Source organism: Thermobia domestica, chromosome 1 (assembly GCF_964235325.1).
Source record: "Thermobia domestica chromosome 1, izTheDome1.hap1.1, whole genome shotgun sequence".
In the NCBI taxonomy this organism is placed as follows: domain Eukaryota; kingdom Metazoa; phylum Arthropoda; class Insecta; order Zygentoma; family Lepismatidae; genus Thermobia; species Thermobia domestica.
Window position 1 is genome coordinate 153,399,681 of NC_137454.1, and position 22,262 is coordinate 153,421,942.

At 34.2% G+C, this 22,262-nt stretch overlaps 1 protein-coding gene across 2 annotated transcripts in view; it reads right to left on the reverse strand.

Moving 5' to 3' along the window:
• Positions 1-14,273: 14,273 nt before the first annotated feature.
• Positions 14,274-22,262, reverse strand: part of LOC145690084 (uncharacterized) — a 34,959-nt gene continuing 26,970 nt past the window's right edge. For both annotated transcript variants that reach the window (XM_081764618.1, XM_081764629.1), the window contains exon 4: positions 14,274-21,566. In XM_081764618.1, coding sequence (XP_081620744.1) covers positions 21,388-21,566 — 179 coding nt within the window. In that variant the 3' untranslated portion in view covers positions 14,274-21,387. The remainder of the gene's footprint in view (positions 21,567-22,262) is intronic.

Consider the following 22,262-nt stretch of genomic DNA (forward strand, 5'->3'; position numbering starts at 1 on the left):
GACTATATATAAAATAATAAATAAATAAAAAAATAAAATTATATTTATAAAAGAAAATTAGAAAAGTAAAAGTTTTTTAAACAACATGCATGTCTATACTCTTCCCATGATTACTTTTTAACTCTTTGCGGTCCTTTGTCAAGTAGTATTCGGCATTTAGTTTTGTTCATTCTAGTCCGATATCGAGTCATATTTGACATGATTTCTTTGGTAATGTGATAAGAATCTGTAATTTAAAACGTGGAACTTGTTGAGAAGACTGAATATCAAACGCTGTAACTTAGCAAATTAATTCAGACAAACTCGTAAAAACTAGAAAGGATCGCAGAGTTAATTTTCCGTACAAGAAGAATTCAGATTAGTACAAATTCAATGCAATGCAAGTATTAAAGCGGCAATTTGAACATTGTGAAAATGAGTGTTATCCTAGTATTTCGGTTGGGGACGCGGCACTAGTTCTAAACGGAACAAGACCTAAAAATCATTTCGCGGCACAAGTCCTAAAAGGCACTGGACCAAAAAATCCCCTGTGGCGCTATCATAGCGTCCGTGCCAAGAATGCTGTCAATCTGTTAGTCAAAATTTTAGATACACAGTTTCATACTACAGAACCAGATTCTAGCTTAGTTCTTACAAGTAATTTGTATAAATACATAATATATCGTTCTGAAATAATAAATAAATAAATAAAGCCTATTGTTCTCTCTTGCTGTTTGCATGATAGCATTTGTGTGGTGACAAAATATTAACAACCTATCAAATGAGATTTCCAGATCTTTCATAATGTCTGTTTTTTTTTTTATTCCCACACCATTAACCTCGTATTAGTAACATAATGTTGCTTTTAGTTATATACGTCATAAATTTTGCTTTCTTTGTGCTGATTTGAAGTAAATTATTTTTGCACATATATTTATCATATTCAACTCTTTCCGTAGCAAATAGTTGTCATACTCGTAATTAACTACTCTTTACTCGTTACCATTACTAACAATAGTTTTAGTATTACTAACATAGGTGTAACCGTTGGAATTAACTATTATTATTATTATTGGTAATAATAATCATATATTTCAAATAGACTTATGCTTCATTTTTGAGACCTGAGCCTTTACTGTACGTGAAGTTAAAATCGAAGGTTATGTCACAGACGGCAAATGATGGCTTAACATCCAAAACAAACTCTTGGGCCTCCCAAGTGGGGGTTAGTCTGTGTTTAATAATTACAGGAAATTAATAATGTTTATAATAGAATGTGAAAGAAACACTTTTTAAAAAATTAAACTATGTCAACATGTTAAAATAATTAAAAGAACCTAATTAATCATCCACTTTGTACTCCCATTTGCTTAACTGGACGAACCCAGACCTAAAGGAAAAGAGTTTTCTGCTCAAAAATCATAAGCAGCGGGAAATTTTAATACTATAGAAATTGCCCCTCCTTCCCTCTTAGAAACGTAATTTTCAAGACGCTGAAACATATATTTTATTACTTTTAGTTAAAAGTTGAAATACCGAGTTTCACGCATCCAGCTTAAGCAAATCCTTCTTTACTTTATAAATATTTTCTGAATAAGTATGGGGAATTCTAATATTCAAGAAAATTCACCATGTGTTGCATTTTCAGGTTTTTTGTTTGTTTTGTTTTACAGTGGAAAGTTTATATGCCAGGTTTTATTTTACTAGCTTCAGAGATTTACGAGATACACTACTCTTTAGAAAAAATCTTACCCCACCCTTTTTACGATACGTATTTCCAAAAATTCTTTCTTATATCCTGCTTTCGTAAGAAAACGATTTTTTTGAAATTAAAATTTAACGACTCATGCCCAGAAAGTCACTTATCTTAACTCTTTTATATAAGAGTACAGAAGATAAACACAGTCAAACTCATTGAATTTCATGAACAGTTTCCGATTTCTTTTGACTTACTTATTCGTACATTTCCCATAAGCTGTAGTTTTAAATTCACGCACTGTCAAGACACAGGTTTCAAAAAGGTAACAACTGAAAATATAATAATAATAATATATGTATTTATAGACGTGTGTAATATGTATATATTTATTGCGTTATTGAAGCTTTCGTAATTTGGAAATATACCTTTGGTTTGCTTTTAATATGTTAAAAAGCCTACTTCCCTAGAAAAGTTTGCAGGCTACACCTCTAAATGACTACGTATTGGTTTCTTCAAACGTATTGTGTTGCATATTACATTAGTAATGTAGGATTATTTGTTGATTTTTTTTTCTGGCTTATACATATCAACTTTATCAAAACACACTGTAAAATATAAAATGAAATGAAATGAATTATTTAAGTTTTACGTCCCACGGTTATGCCGATTAGGCTAAAGGAGACGGTGATGATGAGAGATGAATGAAATAGTGGAATGAAGAATGTGGGATGAAACGGGAGAACCTCGAGAAAACCCACGAGCACGGTGTTTGTCCACCACAAAGTTCACACGGCGCGAGCTGAGATCGAACCAGGGACCCCAAGCACCGGAGGTAAACGCTCTACCACTGAGCCACCGCGCCCCCCACTGTGAAATATAGTAACTGTCTGCGTTCTTAATATATGTAGTCGATATTTAGTGTTCACTTGTGAAATATCTAGTGGGCTTTTGCCCTAATTAAGCAAACTTTGGTGGGCTTTTGTCCTATCTTTGGAAAGTTAGAGTGGGCTTTGTCCTACTCTTAATAAAATACACTCCACAGAGTATATACTGTATATTTGTTGTAATTCTGAGTGCTTGCTTGGCTTCAGAAAAGTCTGGTAAAATATGCTTTTAAACATTTTTATTTAATTCTTTTTTAAAAATTGGTCATGGGATTCTCGTATCTTCATTTGAAAGAAATGAATTTTTTCATTACATAACAATTCTTAGAATGAAATAGGTTATATAATGTAATTCATGTATAACTGCTATGTTCGGAACATTGTTGCCAACTAGTTACTGCATCGTCGCAATTTCGTGTGGTGTTGGCGAATTTTAGAACTAAAGCAGGTGAATGAAAAAGGCACAAGACCTAAAAATCATTTCGCGGCACTAGTCTAAACGGCACAAGACTAAAATTTAGGTCCAATGCCTATATTTTTAGGACTTATGCTGTTTAGGTCTTGTGCCGTTTAGGACTTATATTACCCTTTCGGTAGTGAACTATAATAAAAGTTTTAGAATGCTGTACAAGGAATTCAATACCTTGAACATAAACCTGAGTATTGGTTTGCTCTTTAGAAGTAGGAAAAATGGCATATTTACTCAGAGAAATATGATTATAAATTGATTTTTTTTTTAGGTGTCTTATCCCTCATAACTTCTTTTTATATAAGGACGTTAAAATCATAACTCACAAACCAAGATTTCAAAATCTTTATAAGAACTATTTTACATAAAAGAGAGTGCACCTGAATAATTGCAATGAATTTATTTACACTTTTAATTGACATATGACATGAAGATGAACATGCAGGGCCGGACTAACAAGGGAAGAGAGGGAGATTATATATCGAAGTGGAAGATGGTTTATACACCAATCGAAAGCACTAATGATACCTATTACAGAACTGTATTAAAAATTTTCCGAATGCATATACTGTGCAAGTTATATGAATATACAGGGTGTCCAGAAAATCCGTTGCCATCCATAGAAATCGCAAACGGTGAGACAGGCACCAGAACAGGAAAACACGTGTTTAATCAATTTAAAAGTACAACGTATCAAACCAAAAAGTGTTGTCTCAGGACTACCCACAGGTTCCCAGGTGGGGTTCAACCCAAAAATTGCACATGGCAAGGGGATCAAGTAGCATATCGTTGGAAAGCTCTTGAGAAATGGAAGAATATGAAACAAGTCTTGACTCTCCTAAAATTATCCTCTGCAAAGTGGCGGCCGGTCAAAATGTCAGCAAAAACGTCATTGTAGAAGTCCCACCCCAAAAAACTTGGATAAGACAGGTATCAAAAAAGGAAAGTGACGTGTGTCATCATTTCATAAGTACAATGATTGAAAGTTTTAAAAAATATATTTGTTCCAGGATCCTCCGCAGGGTCCCAGACGGGGTCCTACTCAAAATTTTCAAGCGGCAAGGGAGGCCAAGTAGCATATCGTTTGAGAACTGGTGTTAAATAAAAACAGATGGAACAAGTTTGGACGCTCTACGATAACACTGTGCAAACATTTTGCGTTTAAGTTCTTCTTTCTGTAGTCGGAATTTCTTTTGGTTTCACTTTAATTCTTGTATTCAATGGAAAGAAAGGAAATGCCCTTACTGTGAGATTCTGTTCTTTGGGACCAGTAATGTCTAAATAAATATAGAAATAAAGAAATATAATAAAACAAAAGAAAATTAAGAAATAAACAAAAGAAAAGAAATAACATTAGACATCTTTGAGTCTAGAACTGACTAGTTAATATATAATGTATAATAGTGGTACCTCGTTATCTGGATTATCAAGTATAAAATGATTCGAACAAAAAAATTCTTGCACCAGGAACAGCGAATACGTGCAAGTGTCTCACAATGACAACAAATGCCGATTGCAAAATGGAAAGCGAATGCGCTCGGAATATCGAAATGAGGTACATTTTGACCAGCCGCCATTTTCCACACGGTAATTTCAGAAAGTCAAGACATATTCCGTCTTCTTTCATTTTCCAACAGTTTCCTAACGATATGCTATTTGATCCCCCTTACTGTTCGAAAATTTTGAGTAGGACCCCATCTGGGACACTGGAACAAATATTTTTACTTTCAATCATTGTACGTTTAAAATGGTCATACTTGTGTTTTCCTGTTTTGACATCAGTCACACCGTTACAAGATTTTTGAGGTGGCCATAGACTTTACAATGACGATTTTGCTGACATTTTGATCGGCCGCCATTTCCCACAGGATAATTTTAGATAGTCGAGACTTGTTCCGTCTTCTTTCATTTCTCAAGAGCTTTCCAACTTTATGCTACTAGACCCCCTTACCATGTGCAAATTTTGAGTTGGTTTTGAGTTTAACGCCCTTTTCAGCAGCGAGGCTGTATGAGAAGTGAAAATACTGATTAACATGGAATCCGAACCACATGAGTTCCCGCCGGAAATCGAACCTGAGTCTCCCACGCCAAAGGCGCGTACGCTAACCACTTAGCCACGTAAGGTGCTCTTTGCAAATTTTGAGTTGGACTCCACCTGGGACCCTGGGACAACACTTTGATTTGATACGCTTTTGGCATCTCTCTCACCGTTTGCGATTTTTAGGGGTGGCAGCGGACTTTCTGGACACCCTGCCTCTATATTCATATAACTCGCACTGTATATGCATTCGGAAAATTTTTATTAATTTCGTAATAGGCGTCATTAGTGCTTTCGATTGGTGTATAAGACATATTCCACTTCGATATATAATCTCCCTCTCTTTCCTTGTAAGTCCGAAGTCTCGTAGAGGGCCCTAAGCACTTAAAAATGTTGGTGCCTTACATAAATTCTAAAATAAATTTGGTGGTAGTTATGTAGATAAAAAGGCCTTTTGTTTCTTGGTTTAAATTTGAACACAATGTTTTCCTCAGGTGTGAAATAGTGTTTCCAGAAAATTTGAGGCCGGGAAAACCTGAAAAAGTTGCCTAAAATTATGACGGAATTTCTCATCTAGGCCCGCGGATTTTCGCTTCAAATTTGATCACAATGTTTTCATGAAGCCCTAAATACTGTTTTGAAAAAAAAAATGAATGGAAACATAAAAATGCCGAACATTTACTTATAATTCATTTTAGATATACCTAGGTTTGTAATTAACCCATTAAAAAAATAACGATGACATTAAGAAGTTTAAAATTTTGTTAATTTTAATGTAATCAATTAAATTTTGCAGGTTAATTTTAAATTTATAATCATTTTAAAAAATGGTAACCTTTAAAAAAAATAATCGTTATTTTGTCTTGAAAGACATGTGAAACGGATATTCGGCAAGAACTATTTTGCTGTTTATTTCATAGGCACTTCCACTACAGATTTGAATTAATGCAGGTTGCTTTTCTCAAAATGGCTCCAACTTGTCGAGAGGATTGGGTCATGGAGTTTGTAACGATGAAATCATTATTATTAAAGATTTAAAAAAAATATATTTTTTAAAGTACATAATCTACATAGATATTTTTATCAATTTTATGACATTTTTATTTTTTTTATTAATTACCAGTTTTGTATGAAAACAGACGGATTTTTTCATAATACAGCAATTTTCCTATGTTTTTAATTTTATCCATTGAATTTTAAACGAACTTTCACAACTCAAGCCAATTCTTATTTCATAACGTTCAAAACTCCAATTTTTAATGTTAATCTTAATTGTGCTTTTCTCATTTTTATTACGTTAATTTTTTACTTTAATTCGTTGAATTTTTAATTAATTTTTTCCAACTTTGAGTATAAACCTATTTGATATGGGATGACGGATAATGGAGGTAACCTGCGTTTCTTTTAACGAAGTTTGGTCTTATTATATATTTTATGTCTTGAGTAGTGTTTCAAGACAATTTGCTTATGAACATTGAATTGACACGTTAAGCCATGTGAAATCTCTGAAATTGTGTCACTTGAAGAAACTTTTGTAAATTTTAGATTTGTTTACTTAAATTGCTTAGAATAATAATAATAATAAATAAACTGTTGTAAATTTATTGCAATATCGAATATTTAAAAAAAAAAATGGGTCTATAGGTGTCGGGCAAGTTGCTTTATTTTAAAATAAAATAAAATTAATACGTAGTGTCCAGGAAAATTTTCTGACATAGTTTTCTGCAATTTATGAGGTCTCTGCGATCTGAAATTTCTCGGAAAGTATTTGGGATCTCAGGACCTCATTGCGATTAAATTTGAATTGAAAAGCCAAGGACCCTTTTATCCACTCCCTCTCCCAATAGACGATAAACTTCGTCGTAATTTAGGGTAACTTCGTGAGGAGGTTTTCGGTCTGAAATTTTCTGATAGAAGTATTTGAAATTTCACGAACACATTATGATCAAAGTTGAACTGAATAACTGTGGGCCCTTTTATCTACGTACTTACCTAAGATTTTATTTAATGAGATTAAACAAAACTTACAGTAAGATGGAAAATAATTTAATTTTTGTATACTTCCACTTTATTTATATTCGAAAATTTTTCTCTTATCTTTTCAATTGCGTCTTTGACCAGATTCTCAATCATTACCTTTATTATTACTATTATCATTACTATGATTTTTACTTCCGCCAAGGGATTTGTTTCCGATTGAATCTATCTATCTATATCTATCTATCTATCTATCTATCTATCTATCTATCTATCTATCTATCTATCTATATATATATATATATATATATATATATATATATATATAATACAGGGTGGTCCGGAAGTGGGCGTACCCCTCTTTAATTTCAACAGTGGTAGAATGTCTGTACACAGTTACCTTGAAGTCTTAAGAGTCATAAACATCGGTAAGATCACCATCCATGTCGTAACAGAGCAGAATTCTGCGCCAAGTTCTAGCAGATGTTATGCGAAGATAATCCGGAGTCACGAGGGTGAAGGCGTGTTCCACATCTGCTCGTAATTCCTGAGTTGTGTGATATCGAGTGTTTCTTATTTGTTGCTTTATGAAACCTGAGAGAGCATTGTCTGGTGTCGTCAGATCGGGACTTCTAGGAGGCCAGGCAAAGGGAGCTGGTGAAGATGCACAACTTTTTCCAATCCAGCGGCCAGAAAACGTCTGATTCAGGTAATTACGCACGTGAATCATAAGTGCGCTGGTGCTCCAACCTGCTGTATCACAACAGTGTCTTTGATACCATTTTCTTCCAGTTGAAGCACCAACCACTCATTAAACCTAAAACCGTCAGAAAACAAAAATTAGAGATACACCCACTTCCGGACCACGCTATATATATATATATATATATATATATATATATATATATATATATATATATATATATATATATATATATATATATATATATATGTATGTATGTATATACAGATGGTGATCAGAAAAATGGAAACACCTGAACGACATTGCAACTTACCAGATTAATATGGTTTCGGGCCACTTTTCGCCTACAGAACAGCCTTGATGCGACGTGGGATGGAGGCATAGAGGCCGTGAATGGTAGCAAGTGGAATTTTACACCATTCCTCGTGCAGGGCATCGGCCAGTTCTGTGAGAGAGGGTGGAGGTGGAAATCATCGCCGGAGTCGTGTTTCCAAGACGGACCACAGATGTTCAATTATGTTGAGATCTGGGGATTGGGCGGGGCAGGGGAGGTGTTGAACTTCATCCCGATGTTCCTCAAACCACGCTGCAACAACGCAAGCTATGTGAATGGATGCATTATCATCCTGGAAGATGGCGTCATTGTCCGGGAACAACATCCGGACCATAGGATGCAAGTGGTCTCCTAAAATTGCGACACAATCGTTGGCAGTGATTCGTTCGCTAAGTGTGACAACAGGACCCAATGAAAACCATGATATGGTGGCCCACAGCATCACCGAGCCACCGCCATGTTTCACAGTTGGGCGGAGACACTGCAGATCATAAGCTTCTTTGGTCGTTCTCCACACATAAACACGGTCCGTGGTTGGGAATAGGGCGAAGGATGACTCATCCGACCATATCACACGTTTCCAGTCCTCAACGGTCCAATTTGCATGGTCGCGGCACCATTTGCGGCAAGCGAAAGCGTTATGATCCCTGATGAGCGGTTTGGTCCGTGCAACACGACCCTGTAAGTTCATGTCATGTAATTCGCGACGGACTGTGATTGTCGAAACAGGGTGGGGGAGGTGCTGATTGAGTTTCTGTCACTTGCTCCGCAGTGGCACGACGGTTCTGCGTGACAATGCACTTTAATACCCGACGTGACCTGTCACTCATGATTTTCTTCCGCCCACTGTTCCGCTTCCCCGATGTGGTTTCCCCGTGTGTTGTGTAGGCCATCATCACCTTCGACACTGTCCCACGCGATACACCTACACAGTAGCCACTGCCGTCACACTCACTCCACATAACCGCGCACCAACAATTTGCCCTCTTTGAAAATCTGAGAGGTCTCCCATTTTACACTACCTCCGTCTGCTGCAGCCACTGGACACTGCTGTTTCACTGCGCCTGACGTAGTATGGAGACCGACCTAACACACCACCACCAGCGGTCCGGCTCAGCGGGCGCCACCACATCACTGCCAACCCATAGATCTGACGAGTTGCCAACTACAGATGTTTCCATTTTTCTGATCACCATCTGTATATATATAGGGCGCAAAATTTCAAAGTCGGATGCAATTGCCAATCCAAAAATGACCGTCGCCAGTATCTCTCACGTACAAATTATGTGCCCCCCCCCCCCCCCCCACACAGCCTGTGGTTTGACAAAGAAAGATATTATATCAGGGCATAAAATTTCAAAACCAAACAATCAAATTCAGGATAATCAAGTTTGAATTGGACAATTCATATACGTGTTAAAAAGTATCTTACCTTAAGACTTCACGTTTGTGTAAGGCTCTTTCTCTCTCCACTGAAGTACTAGCTGTCGATTGCTGTTTTCGGATCAAAGTCCTTAAGTGAAGGGCCATTGACGGAAATTGTTAGCAAATCATCCAGTGTGTTAGTCTTCAGTGAATTCCTGTAGGCAGTCACATAACTCTGTTGAGACTGCTGAAGTATAGTACTAACAGATAAAACTGCACAAAATGTGACAATTGGAAGCAAATTTGGGAATCTTGTAATGAAGTTTTCGATTGAGGGTGAGAAAGAAGAGGAGAATTACAACATTGAGAAGACTTCACATTCCGTGTTTTCTCACTCAGTGGCAATTATTTTCGTGCGAAAACAGAAACTGCCCAGCCCTGTGAGTTTAGGCAGAGACCATTCCTACTGTCACTGATCGCCAGCTCTAAATTTCTAGTCGCAAATGAGACCAGAAATTTTGCGCCTTATATATATATATATATATATATATGTGTGTGTGTGTGTGTGTGTGTGTTTCACTGACGTTGTACGAAAGTATACGAATATCGCAGACTGCATACGAAGTTCCCTCTGCTTTTATTTAGGCTATGTGAGGGGATTTTTCCCCTTTTGATTTCATGACTCTTGGCGGAAGTCTGCGAGTGCTCTTATTATTGTACACTGTATCCACTCGATATAATTCGGATTCTGAACTTGCAGACTCAGAAAAGAAATCATGTATCAAAATTAAGACTAAACACAATTACAACTCACGAGTTTATACATGGAGATTTCACTTGTAATTTTCAAGTATTGTAGCATAATCCCGATTAGCGGATCTGGAAACGCTGTGCTCCGTAGAACTCGCTTATGTTTAATGCAAAACAGTAAATATTTTGTAATTGGTTATGCGCCCTTGTACTTACTGCTTAAGAGCGCAAAGGCGAAGTTAAGTTAAACTAGCTATACCCCTAAACTATATTTTAGAAAGAAAGCAGTGTGTGTACGTATTTTTTCACTTAATGTGGGACCGCTTTTGCAGATACTAGTTCAACAGCACCATTTAGCTCATGGGCTATGGTAAATTCGGGTATAGAAAATTTATATGGTGCCCCTTCACTTGATGCCCTAACCATGTGCTTATTTTGCTTAATGGTTAATCCACCCCTGTAAACGTGCATGACCAAATTATTATTATTATTATTTAAAGTTGAGAGTCCAATGACATCGACCCTCTTGCACTTTTGAATTTTACTAATGAGGTACCACACCGAGCCTCCTAAACCAGAATGCGTTCACTCACTTAAAATAGCTTATTCTTTCTATTTACTTTCCCTAACCATGAAAATTACGCTCCCATGTATCCTATCTAGATGTTTAACACGGGTAGTCCCAGAGTGACCCACCGTGACGAAATCTAGAAGCAGCTTGAATTAAGAAGTAGCTAACTCTGCTCTAGAAAATGGTGTTTTTAAAATAACTGAAAAATACTTAAATAAACTGGAGAGAATTGTTGCTAGCTGTGTAAGGAGTAAGTTTTGTTCACTGTATAGCAAGGCTTGTGAAACATGAGATTAGTCCAATTAAAAAACTGAGAACAACTCTGATTTTTTTTTCTTCTGAAATCTTGTCTTAGATAGCATCACTTTTAATAAATGCTATATGTATCATGTATCAAGAAAGAGGACAAATTATTGGAAACAGTGAGGCTAGATTTTATGAATGACGTTCGATGAAAGTCCATTTCCACAACACATAAATAATAATGTTTTTTGCGTACTTGTGTCTCAACGTAACTAATATCATTATTATTTGCAAATACGCATCTGTGGAAGTTAGAAATAGGTGAGGATATAAATTTATCTAATTAAAAAAAAAAAAAAAAAAGTACCGATTAAGGAATACACGGAATGAAATCTAAACAGGATATTTAATTTAATAAAATGTTGGTTACACGTAATTTTAGAAAACATTTAAAGACTACAAAGTAAGGAGTAAAGAGTCAAGAATATGTAAAAACTCGTACATTAAACAATCTTGTACTGAAGCTTTCTCTTTATCGCGACCATCCATTGGCAACAATAAGCACTCTACATAGCAGGATATCATGTGGACTCACTCAACCATTTATCACTTGGCAGTGCTTGTTTCCGGGACAAGCCAATTCATGTAGGAACAGTTGGAGCAAAATATACTCTGTGAAAACGTATTTAAAAATGCCCAGTAGGAATTCATGGATCTGACCCAAAGTTGGTACACAAGAAGATGGTAATGGTCCCAACATGAATCCCCTTGGGACTTTCCAAACATGTTATAAACGGGTGTTAAACAATATTTACCTTCATACAGAGGTTCTCAATCTTTTTCAACTGATGACACTTCATAGAATGCTCACGACATCGCGACATACGTATTAATTTTTAAATAATGTAAATTATATAGTATAAGTTTTAAATCTTACTATCTAAAACATTGGCAAATGATACTGAGAATATTCCCGTTGACTGATAGTTTGTCTCAAAATTCATTTTATTATTCATGCTTCGTGCTATTCGTCTTATAAAGCCTAGACTTATAGATCACCTAGATGACAAAAAATTTATTTTTAAATTCTAAAATTTCGTGACATACCCCATGGAGCTGCGCGACACACTCCGTTGGGAAACCTTGCCTTGATACGACATGCAGTCACCCCGAGTCGCCACACAAGGATCGTTTGTGTGGGTATGTGGGTACTAATCACACAATATTGAGTATCTATCTGTGATAATGTATTGCCCATTCGCTGCATCTGGCAGAGCTGAGTGGAAGCCGTTACCAGGTGAACAGACTGGTCGTGAAACTATATTTCACATAATCGATAGTGCTTAGGTCCGAAGACTTATCAACCATAGACGGTGTATAGAGTTAAAACACGCGAGTCTCTGGCAGTATGGAGACGTGTGTTTAGTTGTCAGAAGATGGAGTCCTGCGAAATGTGAGATAAGGTTGGAGTCTAGGATTAACATCACAAATATATGATGCATTAATCACACTCCCTGAATTAAGATCACAAGTGAATGTAATGTAGTTTATTTTCCCCTATAACAGAATGTCAGGAGTGAATAGCGAGTACAAACACATACTGGATTCTCCCGTTCATCTGCACACCTACAGACACACACACAGACATACTGTGTCCGAAGTAGAAACGATTATCACCGCTGAATACCATTCGTCTTGCCACTGCACTCTGTCTCAATACCACTGAAGACGCTCCCGGTGATGAGCAGGTGTCAGGAATAACTTAGCAAAAGGAACGTGAGAATGTAGACTTCCTCGAACGATTATTAAGTACTTGTTCGCTCAGGTGGGAGGAGAGAGAGGCTACGATGGCTCTGATTTAACTGGTTTACCATCCTGTTAGTTACGGCGGCCCGAAAAATGCTTCTGTCCAGGGACTCCCAATGTGTCGCGGGGACATTGGAGAGCATATCTGATTTGGGAACATACTGTCACATGTACACTACCGGTGGACCACTGGCTGACACGTCACGACACAAGCGAGCTGCAATACTGCAAGAACGACCACCCATGTTCGCAGTTATTTAAGTGCCCAACAACCATTCGCTGGCAAGCACTTTTCAATGCAAATGTGTTGTCACCCACACACAATCGATTCGCGCTCACATGGATCCGATGACCTCCAAACTGCTAGCAGCATTTCCTTTACAGACACTACTACGATCAGCCTGCCCTCTTATAAGTGTGGTGTGTTGAAGTCTTCAAACTAAGATCAACATAGCAATTACAACCACATTCTGTGATATGAATTTTGTTCGATCTGGATGTTGTATAGGGGTATTCTAAAAACGTGTTTCCACCAACGTGACATGTGTATAGCAGGAAGTGACTCCCCTACTAAGTTTATCTGCAATATTTTCAGTAAGATGAACAGAAAAGCTGCATGTCGATAACGTGTGACATACTGAATTTTCAATTAAATTCTCAAGTTACAGTAATGAAATGAATTGGGATATTAGTGATCTTTGTAAATTAAACTTAAAAAAACCGATGCAAGATTTTTTAAAAAAATGAATTTTCATCTGTCTTCAGAAAATAAATTAAGATGAAGATAACGAGAGCAATTGCAAAATATTGCCATTTTACGAAATGGATAAGAATTCGCATATTTATGATTTATTTTACATCCTTATGATATATATTCATTTTCCTTAGTACACATATGTTTCGTAAAGAAAAATCACAGTATTGAGCTTTTGTATTCATTATGTATCACACTCCACATTTTACTCTTACTGATTTACTTAATATATTCTATAAAGCACTTGTCATTGATTGTACTTGTATAATTAAATGCAAGTAAGCGAGCACTACACATATTTTGAAAACGAAAATAATATATTTCTGAAGGGAAAACTTCACCCAACAATTTGAACTTACTTTCCTTTGCTCTTTAATCCTTTAAATCAGCTGTAGTAGTTACCTGCTCATATTATGGAGTAAAGTTCATCTTTTTCTGTAGAGTTGTATTACCTTATGTTTTTAGAATTACTTGAAGTTCAATGGTATACGATACTTCTTTACAGAATCAAGTTATGAAAATTGTAGATGATATATTCAACCAAGACAACAAACCGTTAGGTGAATTATTGTCGCCATGCTTTCCTAACGTAACATTTTATCACCATATAGACTGGTGCTAAAATACGTCTTTGCACCACCAAAATATCCATTTCATATACTTGAAGAAGAAATCTCAGAGGACAATAATAGTATAGTGACTAAAGCTTAGCTATTTATTTTTTTAAAAAATACATAAATATGACTCGAGTTTCGACATGCATAAGTCTGAAACAACACAAAAACACATTTTTGAATATTACATCCATCGTCAAAAATTAAAACTTAGAACGAACTACATTTTTAATTTTTGTGCAAAACTGGACCAACAATTATTGCATATACCTTCATTTAAGACTTGCAATGAGTATATTTCACAAGCAACAAATGAAACACATTTTGGATTTTTCATGAAAATATATATATATAATGCATAGTTTCATGTGTAATATAAGAAATGGCATATTCATCTTGAGCTAAAATTTTAAGATACTTGTCTACATTTGGTAGGAAAGACTAGCAGAATGTAATATAATGTCTTTTAAGGACAAAACTAACACAACAGAATAGGGAAGATATAAAAAACAAACAAAAAAATCTCAAAGTGATTGTAATAATATAACTGTGGGTGAGAATATTGTGTGAAAATATACATTCTAAATAGTACTTTCTGGCACTTGAGTTACCCTATATTCAAGGGATGCTACTATTTCTTTGAATTAGGTTTACTATAACAATGATAAAGTTCAGAATACTACACATTAACCACATTCTAGCGGCGCAACAACACACCATTCTGTAAATCATTCAGTGATCTGACAGGATACATATTAAATATTAATCATGTTTGTACTCACTTGAAGACCCGTTAATATACCATACTTTGCTCGTTTCTTTGTTCAGATACAGTTGAGTTCGTTCGACAGCAACAAAAGAAATAAATATAAAACTTTAATTTCCTATAAGAGTTTTCCTATAAGAACACTCAATCAAGCAAGGCAAGTTAAAATGAGAAATAAGTTGAGTGAGTTTTTAAATGTTTAAATTACAATTACACAATAAGTTTGGTAATTTTACTTAGGAATTAATAATTTCTTTTCTTTAAAAGTCAATACTCTTTAAAAAAAACTTTCTCAATACAAAACTTATCTCAGTCAATATGCCCTATTCTGAAATTTCTGACGAATCTGTTTTGAAACAAGTGACACATGCATCCGTACCAACCATGGACATATGCTTAAAACACGATGCCATATTAAGGGTTACACATATAACTCTTTAATACCAACATGTTACTTCAATATTATGACACGTGATATTTTAGTAAAATAATATGTTTCAACACGATCGTTATTCCATTGGAATGATTTTTATACTTTGTTGACACAGATAGACTGCACCACAATTTGTTCTCTTTACATACAAAATACAGTTAACTAAATATTACGATTTGAGGGACAAAGAAATCATATTAAACAGTTTGTATGTTATTGTCATCTTTAAAATATTTTTAAACAAATAACATCTCTATAATAATTACATGAATACAGCGGTAAGGATATATATATATATGTATGTATGTATGTACTCTACACATTTTAACGAAAACTGTAAAATGTTTCAATATTTTCCTAATCACATTTTGCCCTACATATACACATCAACCTCGAATTCATAGCACGAAAGCTCACACATTTCTGATAATTATCTTTTGTTCATCACATTACCTCATCTACGAATTAAGTACAAATACATAGTACGTTATTTTCTTTGTTTCTCTTTCTGGATGGTAGTATCTAAAGATGATTATAAAAATGGACGCATAGTTGTTTGGAAATCCCATTCACGAAGGACGTCAGAAAGTGGGAAATTTTGTTTATAGAATTTCACATATATATTTACCACTGTTTCTCCTGCAACACTATAGATTTATACAATTTAATGCTCATATAATGCACTTTTTATGTTTGAAAAGATAACACTTTAGATGAAATAAGAGATAATCGAATCTTGACTTTCAGCCTCCAGAATACATGCTCTACTCTAACAGGATCCGTATGTTGCATTCACTTCTCACTCTCGAGCCCCAACTAGCCAGACAATCTTAAAAGCATCCGCTCAATAAGCGGCAAACCGTAGTTTCATTTCTCGATAGTCTACCCTAGCCTCAATACTTTTAAAACCTGGCCAAAAGTGGAATTGAGAATGTTAAAAGTGGTGTAGATCGGCTATGTATGTGTTCTACAGTACACAACTGTAATAACGCAAAAGACCATCAACAGACGTTAGTCAGCATCGAGAGTTTCAAGTGGAAGTTTGATTGTAATCTTTTCTTGTAGCAGTATTGAGTTTATCCTTTAATACAAAATAGTACGAACATCGGCTATATATGTGTATATGTACATGTATGTTATTGTAGAACATATACAAAAAACTAATACCGATCCAACTGTTCTTTAGATAGCAATATATTACTGCACTTTATTTACCATGAACATACAAAATCAGATTTGCGTATAGTTCCAAATTTTTCCCTATGTCTAATCTTATTTTTAACAACTCTTTTGATTGTTCCATTTGAAACCTTTATAAAATAAGACTGCAATTTAGTGCTATTTTTGAAGTTAACCTACAAAACCTTTCCCGACGAGAAAGAAATACATTTGTTAATGTTGATGTTCAGGCAAATAGAGGACGAATGAGCTGATTTCCTACATTTGATATCATCATTTGAAGCTCCCAAACATCTGTTTATTAAATTACATTACTTTATAGAGATTGAATATGGGATATCGACTCGATTCTTACAAACTGGAGTAAATTATATATATCTGTGTCTCTCACTGTCCCAGAATAGCTCTGTTTCTCAAGCCCCTCCAGAAATGATAAATCTGCTACATTTTCTGACAGGAAAATCTCTAGAAACGCCCTCATTTCAAATTGGTCTTTTACCTATCCATACGTGAATTCATTCTAATATTTACTGCATATTTCCTATAGATTGAATGGTACAGCAAATAAAATAAAGCAATAGTCAACAAACGCAAATAAATGGGAGAAATCCAGAAAAAAAGTTGGATCTCTGTTGGCCAAACAAAACTTAGAAGTGGCTCTCAAATGATGGCAACACTGCAAGGATATTTTTCGACAAAAATATATCATACGAAATTATTAGCATAGGTAATGATTTGATCCACACATTTAGTTTTTCTTAAAATAATAACCAGTAGGTTTACTATCAACATTGATATTCCTGCTTTCTTTATTTGTTGATACTACATGCCAATTTATTTTCTTAAAGTTCTAGTTCATTGTGAAGCTATAATTTCTGCAGCAATGCTCTCTAGGACAAATGTGCGAAGCTCAGCAAACTAGAAATGGACATTTTGAAGAATCCAGAAAATTTTAACTCAGAGATGCAACGAACATCGACTTAATGAACAGTACTGAAGATATCTTTATCTCGTGATTTCATCGCTTCGAGAATATTCGAATAACGGAAATAAAATTATTTGAATAATGAATATCTTTTGACAGCACTACTTTTAATACAAGCTGATCAGTTTATCGCTGTTGAATAATAATAATAATAATAATAATAATAATAATAATAATAATATGTCACAAGATTTCGAAACAGTGTACAGCAATCAGGTGGAAACATTTTTGGCCAGATTTTGAAATATTTGGAACCAGTGCCCAAGCGGTCGCCTTGTGTGTTTTTAAAATTGTTTTACATAACACAATAGTAAAAACCTAGAAAAACAAATTGAGAAGAAAATTTCATTATAATGAAGCTATCTTGACTCCATTACAAACTATGTAGTTCAAGTACATTATATTAGTTTGTTTTTTACCAAAATATATCTCTGTTCTTACAACACCAAATTATCGGAAAAAAGTAAGAGATTGCTCTGAACTAAACCAGCAGAACTCAAGAATGCTTACACACAGCGCCCACCACATGTGCATGTGCTTTACATATATTCTTTGCTTTCTAAAAGTACTGGAACAGGTCAAGAAATGCTGCAGCAAAAGAGGCATTCAACAAGAAAAGATTACTCCTAACTAGCAGGCTTAACATTGGACTAAGAAAGAAGCTGGTCAAGTGCTATATATGGAGCAAAAGATTGTATGGTTCAGAGACTTGGACATTACGGAAGGTTCGAAATGTGATGTTGGAGGGGAAAAGCTATCCAAGGCAATGACTTGGTCCCTTTATCTAACTACAAAAGTTAACCAAATTCTACAAACGAAGTATATCAATATTCAACTATTTTGTTTTTATTAAAAAACAATGCAACATACAAAATTAATTTTAGTGTACAAAGTCAGAAGCTGACTGGATTTTTCCGGACCTATTCATTTTCATATGGATGCCCCTTACCAGGTCAACGAAATACAATTTACTGATTTTGTTTTATTCAACGCTACATTTCGAAAATAACATTACAGACTATGAAAAATACTTTACAAAACTTAGGCTGTGCATACGCAAAATAATAATGCTATCCTAACCCAACATGACCACCAAATAAAATAGTAACATGTATTACTTTTAGAATCAAGTGTTTAGCATTTTATTTATATCTATTACTTATATCAGAAGAATAATGCAGAATATATGAAACAATAAGACTTTATACTTATATAATAAACAGTTTCAATTAGCGCCGCTATATGAGTATCAGGTCATCAAAGAAGTAATAAACGAAGGTCATACTTTTTATACTCTGGCTAACTTGTTACGCACAACAAATCTTTAGCTAATTCGTAACATTACACGACAGTAGTTTTCACATCGACATTTATTTAGTTTATTATTACTATTACTTTATACTGTTAACGTTACTTTTGGTTGCAAAATTAACTGAAAATACTTTTAATGCAGATTTTTTTTTTTCATAAACCCAAAACTGAGCGTTACCTAATGATGAAAATAGAGAGACTTGTCAAAAGGAAAGGTGTTTCATTCTCTTTCTTTCTTAATGCAGTTGCACTGTCCTAAGGAAATAACGAATAAGCTACTGACAAGTCACACTGTAAATCACATTTTTTTATTGTAAATTATATAGTACAACTCTCATTCAACGTTTTTCACCAAATATTCACCTATTAATATTTTGTTCGGCAGAATAAAAAATGACAATTACATAAATGCAGCAAATAAAAAATAACATTAATAGTTATTTTAAAATTATCAAATTGCTTTATGCAGTCATATATTAACGTTAGAAACAGTACTTACCTATTAATGTGTGGTGATTTAAATCCTCCTATATATTTTCTATCCTGTGCCTGTGTTTTCTATAAGCATACTATGAAGTTATGATTACATGGGCGCATGGGAAGATAGTCCAAATTAACACACACACAAAAGTGTTTAAACTTTCCAAGGGAGGATTCATTGGTAAGTAGCCAAATTTTTGTTAATACTATAGTTCTTTATTCTTCAATATAACCCTGTCTATACAATACTACAACAAACAGAATGATGAATAAATATTATGAACTTACACTATTTTCGATCTGCAGTGACGTTAACCACATTGTTTCAGTGTTTCCAATTCATATTTCTATCTAGTTTATTTTTTCACATATGGAGATTTCCTAAAATGTGTATTACGGACGAATATAATCTTATTTCAATATTTAATGATATAATCCCAGTATTTGTCCAACGTTCCACTGTTTTAGTTTAATTTATTAGAACAAGTTCCATGGTTCTACTAAAATAAGATTCCTAAGTGGCTTTTTCAATATGGGAGGATTCAATTATATGAATAACTACGTAAATACTGTTTCTCACTTTATTATAATTCAATGTTAGTATCTTTTCCAGTCGTTTTCAAAAATCTTGAAATTGCTTCACTTTCATAATTTTGGTTGATATCATCATTTCTATGCTATTAGCTAGTAACTCCATATATTTTCGTATACTACGAACTAAAGAAAAATTAGCAAGTGTTATGTTATTTTTCAATAACCAAAAACTTTTTTCGACGAATTAATTCATGGTTAGTATATGATTAGGATCTAATTTCTTCACATAGAAAAATCTGGAGGCTGGATTGGCGGAAGCCCGCTCGGAAAACGAAGATTGAGGTTCGAGTTCCCGTCAATGCACTGTCCAATTCTTCTGTGTAATTATATCATTGAGTTTTACCTTCAGGTACTTAAAATTACATTTCAATATATATATAAAAATAGCAAAAGCAGAAAACGCACTTTTTAGATTTACCCGCTACATTCACATATGGCTATAAAACAAATATCTTACAAGAAGACTTAAAAAAAAATTGCATATACATATCGTCTTATATAATACTAATGAATAGAGTTTTCTAAATAAGATACTACTACTATTGTGATTTTAAATGTAAAATAATAAAACAAAAAGTAATTATAAACGGATAGAAAATAAGCTTTATAGATATTACATTGTATATGTTAAGTACAACAGTACAGTGTCCGGAATAAGACACTCAATTTTTCATGGAATAATTCATACATTGACTTAAAATTACGACTAGAATACTATTCATCCAACTCTAAAGGGATATATGACTAGGTAGTTAGTAAAGTCACATTTGGAAATATATACGAAGAAAGTCGGACGAAGAAAAAAATATAATAATTTGGCACCCAAACTAAGCTTACTTGATAAATATCGTGTAAACATTGTGCTATATTAATTAGTACTAAAACACTGTTTACTTAAATAGTAGCATAGTACTTTTAACTAATGAAGATATAAGGCAATTTCACATGAGTAAAACAATTCGTGAAATACTGTTTTTCATACTTTTTCCTAATATTTTCCCGATAAATCAACCAATCAAGAGGAAGTAAACAGCCCTGTCTTTTTATTTTTTAAATTTTATTTATTTTTGGTAAATTATTCACGTACTTCTAAAATTGAGCACAAACTAAACTTTCGGGACCTACGAGTAAAGTTACCTCTGTGTTGTCGTCAGCTTGTCATTCCATGAAGCATATACAATAATCTGTCAATTCTCAACGTTATTTAAACATAAAAAGATCAACTAATTTTCCAGCACTATACTGAAAATAATTAACATCATACAATGTTTATGTTTTCTTATTAAAAAGATAATTATATAAAAATTATCACAAAATCAATGAGATTTTAACAAACGTACTGCTCTTATCTGTACGACAAAAATCTATCTTCATGCAACCAAGCAATAAATGCAGATTGTGATTCCAATAAAAAAATACATATATCTATGATTTTCGTGTCTTATCTGTTTTATCACGACGCAAACTGCCTTTTTAGATTCAACATAATAGTTGATCTCTGAAAGGTAATCTCATTCCTGCAGAAATGTACAAATAACATTGGACATTCATAGGTGATATTATCAATACACGTTGTTCCGCTAGTTTTACCTATTGGGGTACTACTGCATCGAAAATCTGACGTCGACTCCACTAGAAATAATAAAACAAAATATATTATTTTTCACAGGGATTGTTACTGAATGTCTTTTGAAGAGCAACTAGTTAACGAATCTATACAATAATTATAAATAAATATTGTAAAGTACCCAAAATTCTTACATGTGTTTGTTTAATTTATGTTGTTTATTATAAAACAAGAAAGTGATATTTATAATGCTTAGAAAAAAATAAAAACAACGTTAGCATCACATCACAATTATAGAAATTTTTATTATACGGAAATAAGTAAGTAAAAAATTACTTACTAGTGATTACTTACTTAAGTAATAAATTACTAAATACTTTACAATATTAACGTTCCTAAATAAAATAAACTAGTGCTTAGGTCTCAATGGTATGCTATACAACACAAAAAACACATGTTCTAAATATAAAACTCAGAGAGCACACTTGAATCTACTGTTTCATACGGTGTGGTGTGACGAGGAAGGACAGAATAAGGAACAATTATATAAGAGGCACTGCTAATCCTTGAGTAAAAAGTTTTAATATAGGCTGAGATGACTGGGACATGTAGAAAACGTTGAAACGGCAACTATGTGGGAAAAAGAATTGAAAAGCTGGGAGTACCAGGACGATGGAAGAGATGAGATGGATGGACAAGATGAGCTAAGGGAGAGGGGATGGAAAACAGAGGACGCCCAAGATAGAAGGTTGACTAAAAGC